This window comes from Portunus trituberculatus, chromosome 28 (genome assembly GCF_017591435.1).
Source record: "Portunus trituberculatus isolate SZX2019 chromosome 28, ASM1759143v1, whole genome shotgun sequence".
Classification (NCBI taxonomy): domain Eukaryota; kingdom Metazoa; phylum Arthropoda; class Malacostraca; order Decapoda; family Portunidae; genus Portunus; species Portunus trituberculatus.
The window spans coordinates 9,929,613-9,941,055 of record NC_059282.1 but is presented as its reverse complement, the minus strand read 5'-3'; the positions used below and the strand labels follow the sequence as shown (position 1 = coordinate 9,941,055).

Genomic DNA, 11,443 nt, shown 5'->3' with positions numbered 1-11,443 from the left:
ATGAATCCTTATTTAATGTAGTGGCAGAATTCCCGGTGTTCAGGTCTGTTTTCATGATTCCAGGGGTAGTTTAATGAATACCCTGAATTATTAACAAGAAAAACACCCATGAGAAACCGTGTAATCGTCGATGTGACCTTTGAAAAGCAGTCGATGTGAGAACAAAGCGTGCAAGAAACAGTTTATAGCGTTGCCTTGGGAGCGATAAAGAAAGGAGGAAGGGAGGGAGGGAGGGAGGGAGGGAGTGTGTGTCCGCGTTATGTCTGTGTGTCCGTGTGTGTGTCCGGCAGTTGGAGAATGCTTGTAGGGGCGTGGCCAGACGAACTGTGTCACGGGGTACAAAGCACTGCGATTATAGTTGTCAGGCCGCCACGTCCTCTCATTGTTGTATGCTCGTATTCTCAAACACTTCTGTGCCTCACCTTCACTGTTTCAAGAGGGTTTACTTAAATTGACATGAGTTTTTTAAGGTATTTTTGCAGTTCTATAGACAGAGTGAAAAGATTTCTATATTATTAACTGAAGAAACACTCTTGAAAATCCCGCTAGTTATCTCTATGGCCTTGGAAATAGTCGTGGTGATAGAATACTCGTTTTTAAGCATATATATATTTTTTTTTTACGGTGCTAGAGGCAGAGTAACAAGATTTCTACATTATTAACTGGAGAAACACTCTTGAAAACAACCCTAGTCATCTCTGTGGCCTTGAAAATTGTCTTGGTGAGAGAGCAAAGCGTTTCTAAATACGGGCCACAGTGTGAAGGAAGTCATAGGATAAGATAATAAGTGAAACAAATCATGACGTCAGGGTGTTGATCTGCCTAGCCTACTGTTGGATTGAGTTAGGCTAGTTTAAGGTTACAGGAATTTCATAGTTCATTTCTTCAATTCACGGTTTGAGGAAAGGGCAACACATTTTATCATGGAAGGACAAATTATTGGCTCACATCCTGAAACACTATTACTCCTCACAGCATGCACCTTCACTATTTTCAAACGGCTCCAGTTGAAGTGACACAGGTGTTTAAGGATGGTTCTGTAATTCTAGTGACATGCTAATAAGTTTTCTGCGTTATCAACAGGATTAATAATCTTTTTACAGGCTCTAGTTGAAGTGACACGGGTTTTTAAGGATGTTTCTGTAATTCTAGTGACATGCTAACAAGTTTTCTGCGTTATCAACAGGATTAATACTTTTTTACAGGCTCTAGTTGAAGTGACACGGATTTTTAAGGATGTTTCTTTAATTCTAGTGACATGTTAACACATTTTCTGCATTATCAACAGGGAAATACTCTTAAAAAACTCTGTGGCCTTTGAAAATGGTCGCGGTGAGAGAAGGAAGCGTTTCTGAATATGGAGCTTTTCTACATAAGAAAAGGCATCATAAGAACGTAACAGGTCAAGAAAACAAGGACGGCTGCAAAAAATTAAGCTTTGAGGCCTACACATGGCAGTCCTTTCTTTTATTCTACGAAATATGCCTCCCTATTTTCACCTATCATCCCCAAGCATGTCTCTAGATTTGTGGGAAGGTTGCGTTACTTTCCTAATCATCGTTTGAACACCTCGCATCATATTCTGACGTTTCTGTGCCTCACATTCAACTATCTACATCCAAAACCTCTACAGCAGAAATCACACGCGTTTCCAAAGCTAATTTTACGATTCAAGTGATGGATTAACAATATTCCTACACTACTAGCAGGAGAAACACTTGGGAATCCGGCAAATCATATCTGTGGCCTTAGAAAATAGTCGTGGTGATAAAAACGCTTCCCTCTCTCACCACGACCATTTTCAAAGGCTACAGTGACGATTAGCCGGGTTCTAAAGAGTATTTTGTCTTGTTGATAATGCAGAAAACTTGTTAACATGTCACTAGAAACACAGAAACATCCTTAAAAACCAACGTCACTTCAACTATAGTACTTTGAAAGATAGTGAAGGTGGTCTGAGGCGCGAAAGTGATTCAGATAAGGAGCAAGGCGTCTCGTCTCATCATGTCTGCGGAAGGCGGAGGCGGCCTGCTGGCTGTCTCTGCGAGGTGACTAGTGGGGTGTTACGAGGCTTGTCACACACTCACTACCTTGGCGTTATAATGAGGCGACACATGAATATACTGGAGCCGTGTCTACCTGTCTGGCTAAGCTATGGATCTGTCTAGACTGTGATGTGTATTTAATTAAGCTGTGCGTGCGTGTGTGTTCGGCGACGTTGTGAATCTATCTGCCCGTCATTCTCATTATTTTTTGCTGTAAATCTATCTATCTATCCATTACTCTATGTAGCCACGAGGATCTAATGGTATTCTATCTATCCATTTAATCACTGACGCACGCCAATCCAGCCAATGCCGTATCGATAATCACGGCTGCCCTGCCCACACGAGAGGACAGGTGAGGGTGGGTGTGCTGTGACTACCTGCTGTTACCTGTTACCTATGCCAACACTAATTAATCGAGGCGTATTTGGTATGTGAAGGCTCATCTGATATTACATGTGGAGTTTGTCTGTTTTTAATGTGATTCTGTTATTCTGATCTTTCTCTTGCTGTTTTTTTTATATATTTATTCTTTCATTGCTATCTATCTTTTTCGCTTTTCTTTCTTTCACTTTCTGCTTCTTTATATATTGTTACTATTTTTATTGTTATTCTATTATTATCGTTTTATGTTATTCTTATCTTTCTCTTGCTGTTCATCTATTCTTATTCCTCTCTTCCTCTTTTCTGCCCCCTTCTTTTTTTTTTTTTTATTCTTCTTTATACGTATATTGTTCTTTATGTTATTCTATTTTTCTTTCTCTTACTGTTCATCTATTTTCATTTATTCTTTCTTTGCTACCTACCTTTCCTCTTTTCTTTCTTTCACTGTCTACTTCTTCCATATGTCTATCTATCATGTTTTTACTAGTCTGCCTATCTTTTCATTTTCTAACTATATCATTGCTATTATGTTTTATCTTCATCAATTTTTCAGCTATTTTCTTCTTTCTTACTCCTATTTCTGTTGCCCATCTGTATGCAAAGTTATCCTCTCTCTCTCTCTCTCTCTCTTAGGCTCAGATTCTGAAACACTTCACACCTCACAGCACCTTCACTATTTTCAAAGGGATCTAGTTGAAGTGACATGGGTTTGTCAAAGATGTTTTGTAATTCTAGTGACATGTTAACAAGTGTTCTGCATTATCAACAGGACAAATACTTTTTAAAGGCACTTCTTGAATTGACACAGGTTTTTAAGGGTGTTTCTCTGATTCTAGTGACATGTCAACAAGTTTTCTGCATTATTAACAAGACAAATACTCTTTTCAAAGGTTCTAGTTGAAGTGACAAGGGTTTTTGAGGATGTTTATGTAATTCTAGTGACATGTTAACAAGTTTTCTACTGTATCAACAAGAGAAACACCCTTTATACCTCACCTAATTATCTCTGTGGCCTTTGAAAATAGTCAGGTGGTGATAAAGAAAAGCTTTTTTAATATGGGTCTAATTTGTCACTTCCTACAGTACCATGACGCATTTCCATATTCATTCTGCTTACTATTTGGTGATCTTATACAGGTTCAGAAACTTGTGAGGATTAGAATTGTGAAGACTGTGGCTCTTAATCTTCTGACCTCCATAGACCCTTCCTAATGTCAATAAAATGGACTAATCATACATAAATCTTAAGGTAAAAATGTGTCCCAGTATTGAAGGGGTTGAAGGTGGAAATACACACAAATCACTGAATAGTGTTAAGTATAATTGGCCAGATCAATAAAAGGTAATGACAATAATGTATAATAATCACTGTAGGTATAAAATAAATCAAGAAATAGTAGTAATACAAACTAAACGTGTCTTCGACTTGGCAAGAAGAAGAAGCAACTTAATGTTAATTTGTACCTTGACACAATCTTGCCTGGAATGTTGACAGCACAGCAAGGTCGGCGACGGGAGCAATGGTGAACAGTGCACCACAAAAAGTTGGGATTCTCTTAAACGTGACCAAGGAGGAAATAAACTGACTCTCGAGATCTCAAACACGATGAAAGACAAAAATCAGGCTCTTTCAAACTGAGGTCATGGTTGAGGAAAGTTAATTCACTCTCTCAAACAAAATAATACTGAATGAATGAGTGAGAAAGACAGATTTGTCTTCTCTCAAACACTACACTGAACTGACATAATAATAAGAGAAAAAAGACAAAATCAGACTCTTTCAAACACACCAAACTAAAGTCACGGTTGAGAAAAGTTGATTCACTCAAATCTCACAAACCACGCCAGATAAAACCAAGGAAAGACGGAGAGAATGGATAAAACAATAATAATGACAAAAACACACCTACTCCTGAATTCAATAACTTATGAGAGAAGATTATCTTGTTGAAAATAAATAAAACAAACCTTTACACACCATGACAGATTAGAAACAAGGAGAGACACAACATAATAAATAAAATCTATAAAAAATGAGAAGAATAAAAGAATGACAGAATAAGAGAAGAATAAAGAAAAGACATTTTTAAACAGTATAAAACCAAGAAACAAGGGAGTGGAAAATAAAAATCCTTCAATGACACACAAAATATAATAAATAAGATATGTAAGAAATTAGAAAAAGAATAAAGAATGACAGAATAGGGAAGAATAATGAAAGAACATTTTTAAACTACAAAACTAAGAACGAAACAAGATAATGAAAAAAAAAAAAAAAAAAAAAAAAAAAATCAAGGACACAACATAATAAATAAGTAAACAATGAGAAAAGCATATAATAATTACAGAACAATGAGGAATAAAAGAAAAGACATTTTTAAACAGTACAAAACCAAGAAAAAAAATGAGAATGAAAAATAAAATAAATCCTGACCTGCATTTGGATTATCAACACATCCTGAGAACAATAAGAGCTTCACATACTCAGAAATAACAAAGGTGACTGAGTAGAGAGAGAGACACAGACATCCACAGGTCTATGCAGTACACAAGTTGTCTCTACAGTGGAGTGGTAGTTTATATATATCATGTAAGGCAACACTGACTAGCTTCTCCCCTTAGATGTTCTTCTGTTAAAGTACTAGGGCTGTCATAATCAGAGGGTCACTTAATGCATTCACTGCCTCTCTTACCAATACTGCATTGACTTATATTGCAAGCTTTTTATAGTAATGATCTTGTTTAGCTCCTTTTATACTATTCAAGTGTAGAAAGGTGAGCCATGAGACTTTTTCTGTGTAGGAGTGTCTGATATTAACCCCTTCAGTACCATGACATGTTTTCATATTCATTCTGGTGACTATTTGGTGATTCTATACAGCTTCAGAAACTTATGTGGGTGAGTAAACTAGTTAAGACTTTGGCCATTAATCTTCTAACATCCATAGATGTTTCCTAATGTCAATAAAATGGTCTAATCATGCACAAATCTCAAGGAAAAATGTGTTCCAGTACTGAAGGGGTTAATGTGAGTAAAGTGTTAGTCTGTGCCAGCTTTGCATATACACAGACAAGAATGCCAGGCTGGTGCATACATAAACATCGATTAGACAGTGTGGTGTGTTGGTTGTCTCACACTGTATGGGATTGTCAGCCTGGTATAAATAGCCTCTGCTTCAGGATTCTACAGTTTAACCCCTTGAGTACCATAATGCATTTCTCTATTCATTACTATTTGGTGATTTTCTACAGCTTCAGAAACTAATGTGGGGGATTAGAATAATGAAGACTGTGGCCATTAACATTCAGCCCTCCATAGACCCTTCCAAATGTCAATAAAATGGTCTAACCATACACAAATCTCAAGGTAAAAATGTGTCCCAGTGTCGAAGGGGTTAAGTCTCTGTTTCCCTGAGTCTAAGTACCACGATCTGTCAGCCTTACAAAACCCAACAACTGATGCTGTGAGAAGATCTGTGGACTTAAGACTGAAGGAAAACGCTACAAGTGGAAGTGAATGCAGCAAGTGACTTCTGCTCATGAACACTGTGCCTGATTGAGAAGTTACGTATATAATGGCCTAAGAGAAATGGAGAGACTGGGAAGGAAGGAGACGAGGCGACAAAAATACGCTACCCTATGATTTGTGGTTCTGTATAAAAAATGAACTTACACTACCTACAAGAGGGTTCTGACTGGAGTGTGTGTGTGTGTGTGTGTGTGTGTACATCTGTTTCATGCGTCAGAAGTGGGCTCAGTAATATGTGAAGGGCGTTAACAAAGCAATGCCTTGTAAAACGTATGCGAGCAAATGTAACGACTTCAGTATTTTGAGAAGTTTGCTCTGTGAATTTAAACAAAGACGTGAACCAAGAATGTGTTTTTTTTATGAAGGTTTTCCTGTTTGTTAATATGAATGTAACGTTTTACCTGTGACATAATTGATTGCAGTCACCTGAGGAGCACGGAAATTGGAATAAATCTTTACTATGACAAAATATAAATCTAAATAAACCTAACCACTTGATCCTGACATTACAAAGTTCGCTTGATAAATCTGAATCTTTGCACCTGTGCCCTAATGAACCAAAGCCACCTGTGATGTGGAGAAGCACAAAAATCAACACTTTCCTTACCAATACAAGACAACACAGAGTCACACAGGTATTTAAAGTTTGCATAATGAATCCGAGCATAAAATTTGAAGCCAAGATGTAGTAATGACAAAAAACAACTGAAGCAGCAGCAAAACATGATTAAAACCAATACTTTCTTTATCTAAACCAAACAAAAGAAGTTGGCATTGCTTTTAAAAGTCTGCACAAAGAGTTACATCTTGAAAATTGAAGTAAACATGACACAAACTAAAAGATACAAAAAATTAGTCAATATTGCCTGCTGAATGAACCATTAAAAAACAGACAACTTGAAAAAAAGTAATAATAAATTAAAACATCTTATAGTGAACTAGAAAACATATGAATAAGAGAAACAGTGCCTAATCTCCTTGCAGCTTGAATAAGAGACTGCTTGACTGTGAAAGTAAAAAAAATACAAAAATGAACCACAATCAGACAACTTCAAAAAAATTAAAAAAGATAAACATCAAACAGTGAGGTAAAAACAAGAGAAACAAAGAAATAAAGTGCCTATCTCCTTGCAGCTTATATAAGAGATTGCATGACTGTGAATACTCTGGCTGTTGCTGCTGCTGCTAACACTGTGATGGTGAGGTGACGAGCCTGGTGCACCTCACAAAACGGGGGCAGTGATAGTGATGGTGAGGTGTCAGGCATGGTGAATCGTGTCCAGCAAATGGTGAGGTTATGTGAGAACTCAACATGCAAGTTCTGCGATTAATTGTGATGCTATTATAAATGTTCTGACGCTATAACTTGTCCTGCGTTAAGTAAAATATACGTACAGGCAAGATTTTTACCAGCGTTTCCATGCGTTTTGCTTATACTGTCTAGTGATTAATTTCTCTTGCTAGTAGTACATGTAATAGTAGTAATAGTAGTAGTAGTTTGTATCTATCAAGTTTGTCTATTCACTATTGTTTCTGGCACTGCACTTTGAACAACACAAAGGTATCTCTGAAGACAACAAACAGTCCCTCCCTTTGTCCGTGTGTGTGAGTGTTTCAATTCTATCAGCTCTGTAAGGGGACTGGTGACTGAGTAGGCCTTTTTTTTCTTTACATTTTTGTTGCCCTTGGCCAGTCCTCCTCTCTTACATAAAAGGAAAAAAAATTAAGCATACGAACATCTCACGCATAAATCCCGCAGGCAAATACAAGACGTCCCTGTTATAATACACAAAACTTCATGAACTTTAGAATCTTATATAATTTTTGTCACTTGATGTTGAAATGACTTAAAATATTCACCTGGTGTTTTAGCATTATAACCGGGCCATACTGTATACACACCCAGAATACAAAGGCATTTTTCTGCTATACGTAAATAAAAAGAATATTCACCTGGTGTTTAGCATCATAACCGGGCCATATTGTATACACACCCAGAATACAAAAGTATATTCTGTTATACGTAAATATAACTGCAAATCAAGGCTGCCTCAGAAGATCCACACTTTAAAAACCCAAGGAAAGAAATAAAATAAGGAAGAGAAATCTGTAAATCAAAACCTTAAAATGTCAAAACTGGCAAGAAAATAAACACTAAGAAGTTACCAATAACCTAAAGAGTAGAACTAAAATCTATCATGTCTTTTGAAATGTATAGATGAAATGAAAGGCAGAGATTATCAAAACGTGCTGAAAAAAAATATAGAGAGGGACTGAAGAGAACGTTATCAATAATCTAAAACATATAACTAAAATCAGTCATGTCTTTTGAATTGCATAGATGAAATGAAAGGCAGAGATTATTAAAACGTGCTGAAAAAAAATATAGAGAGGGACTGAAGAGAACGTTATCAATAATCTAAAACATATAACTAAAATCAGTCATGTCTTTTGAATCTATAGACAAAATGAAAGGTGCCAATTTAAAAGAACATGCTAAAAATAAGAAAAAAAAAAAATAAATAAATAATAGAGGGACTGAAGAGAACATTTCCAGTAATCAGACTCTTCAGACATCCATAACACCATCACTGACATTCTCAAAATCATACAGAAACAAAGATAAATGATAAATCTAACCACGTAATGATGTCCCGTATGAAAAAATACAATTATGAACCAGCAATACACAATAATCTCTCACTTTTACGACACTCTTCTGTTCTGTCTTGCATTTCACTTGCCTACATATCATCTCTTATATTACTGAGGCTTGGTATCTCCTTAACTATTACATAAATGCATACAAGACAAATATTTTCAAAGAGTTCTCATACAAAAATAATGCCTAGATTCCCTGTATGAGGAGAAAGACAGAGATAAACGGTAACTCTTTAAAATGGGGACTTTAAATGATTGGCAATGGAGGAGACCAAGAGAGGATGTAAATGACACACTGGGATTAAAAAAGACAAGGAAAAATGTGCTAAAAACAAGGAAAATGTGGAAAAAATGGAGAGAAAGGGAGAAAGGAAGGAAATAAAAGAGTACAACACAAAACTTAGAGAAAAGATGTGAAAAAAGAAAGTAAATGAGAGACAAGGAGATGAAAGAGAGGAATAAGTTCAAAAAAGGAAGAAGAGAAAGAGAATAAAAATGGGAAAATGAACAGAAATAACCCAGAAAACACAGAAGAGATATAGAAAGACAAAATAAAGGAGAAACAAGGTGATAAAAGAAAAGAAAAGGTAAAAAAAACAAGAAACAGATGCCAGAAAAAAAAATTGCAGTGCATTACAACCTTGTAGAAATAGGAGATCACACTTGAGGTCAGGTCACTAGGCTAGGGGCTGTCAGGGTTGCTGTCATCCCAGAGGGAGTCACAGGGATGCGGCAAGACACCCTCCACTAGGTCAAGGTCGGTGAGGCTCAGGAGGTCACTGAAGGAGAAAGGCTCACTGTAGAACAAAGCGTCACTGTTGAAAGCCGAGTTAGACGACTTCTGCGACTTGTGAGGGCTGGATTCTGGCGAGGAGGAGGAGCAGGAGGAGGAGCAGGAGGAGGAACTGGAGGAGGAGGAGGAAGCTGATGAGGAGGAGTATGAGAAGAGAGAGGTTAGGAAATCCTGTTTAGTTCTACTTGACAGTGACAGTGAGCCCTCCTGCCAGCTGGAACAATGGTCTGAGCAGCAGCTGGCATCCCTGGAGGAGTGACATGCGCCTTGGCTTCCCTCACAGCTGGACGACCCATGACTGCGGCTGTGGCTGTGGTGCTGGTCCCCGCTTGACGTATGGTGATGGTGGTGGTGGTGGCAGGTGGAATCAGCAGGGCAGGGGCTTAATGGGCAGCAAGGGTCATCAAGAGTACTGTGGCTGCTTCCTGAGTCTGCAATACAGGTGGACAGGTTTTGTTTGGGTGATCTTGTGTTAATTCCCTTCAGCACCATGACATGTTTCCATATTCATTCTGGTGACTATTTGGTGATTTTCTACAGCTTCAGAAACTCATGTGGGGGGGATTGAAATAGTGAAGACTATGGCCATTAATCTTCTGACCTCCATAGACCCTTCCTAATGTCAATAAAATGGTCTAATTGTACAAAAATCTCAAGGTAAAAATGTGTCCCAGTACTGAAGGGGTTAAGACCACTAACACTGATCTAATCCTGCTCGGTACAGGATCTTCATTATCTCAACCTTAAAGCTGAAAACCACAAGAGAAACTGCAAGGTGTTCGGACATACTTAATGGCATTCCCTATGTGAAATATGCCTTATCTATTTCAACCTATCAACTTCATTAACTTTTTTAAGAGCTGCTGGATGTTTATGTTTGTAGTTCGTGGTGAAGAAAGGTGTTATAGTTGCTGGTGTCCTTATGGTTCTACTTCAATCTGTCTTCATGGTTCTGGTGGTTCATGGTGTACAAAGAATGGTGTTGACTTGAGGTTCAGTTCAAAGGATGGGTAAGAAGTTTTGGTTCATGTTACTCATAAGAAATAGTGTTGCTTTGAAGGTTTTGAAGAAAGGTGTTATTGTTAATGTTCATGCTGTGTTCATGATTCTGGTTCAAGGCTTACAAGGGATGGCCGAGTTTTGGGGTTCAATTCAAGGGATGGATAAAAAGGTTCTGGTTCATGTTGCTGATAAAAGACAGTGTCGCTTTGAAGGTTTTGAGGAAAGGGTGTTAATATTAATGTTGATGCTGTGTTCATGGTTCTAATTCAAGGTGTACAAGGGATGATTGAGTCTTGGATTTAATTTAAGACATAGATAAGAAGGTTTTAGTTCATATTACTGATAAAAGATAGTGTCATGGAGGAGTCACTATTGTTATTGTTTCTATCTTCATGGTTCTGGTTCAAGGCATATGAGGGATGCTGGAGTCTTGAGGTTCAATTTAAGGGATCGATAAGAAGGTCTTGGTCTGTGTTACTGGTAAAAAAAAATAATGTTTTGAAAGTTCTGAGAAGAGGAGATACTGTTGTTACTGCCATTTATGTCTTCATGGTTCTGGTTAGATTAAGTCAAGTTTGGATGGCTGAGTTTTGAGGTTCAATTTAAGGGATGGATAAGGTTCTGGTTCGTGTTACTGGTAAAAAAAATAGTGCTGTTTTGAAAATTCTGCGGAGAGGAGGTATTGTTGTTACTGTCGTTTCTGTCTGGTTCTGGTTAGATTAGGTTAAGTTAAGTTTGGATGGCTGAGTCCTGAGGTTCAATTTAAGGGATGGCTATGAAGGATTAGGTTCACGTTACTGATAAAAGCTAGTGTCATTGGAAGGTTTTCTAGTTCATGTAGTGGGAAAGAGAAGGCGTTGTCTAGTGAATTCTAGTTTAGCTTGATTATAAAAGAGATAAGAGTAGAAGATAAGAAAGTGTTGTTTTGAAGGTTTTTAGTTCATGTTGTGAAGAAAAGACACTGCCTTATGGACTCTAATTTAGCTTAATTGTAGAAGAGAAAGAACAGAAAACAAAAGCAAACTTGAA

At 37.4% G+C, this 11,443-nt stretch overlaps 1 protein-coding gene across 5 annotated transcripts in view; it reads right to left on the bottom strand.

The window, feature by feature from the left end:
- Nucleotides 1–3,733: 3,733 nt before the first annotated feature.
- Nucleotides 3,734–11,443, bottom strand: part of LOC123510276 (probable serine/threonine-protein kinase DDB_G0280133) — a 39,111-nt gene continuing 31,401 nt past the window's right edge. For all 5 annotated transcript variants that reach the window (XM_045265265.1, XM_045265267.1, XM_045265266.1 and 2 more), the window contains one exon: nucleotides 3,734–9,843. In XM_045265265.1, coding sequence (XP_045121200.1) covers nucleotides 9,796–9,843 — 48 coding nt within the window. In that variant the 3' untranslated portion in view covers nucleotides 3,734–9,795. The remainder of the gene's footprint in view (nucleotides 9,844–11,443) is intronic.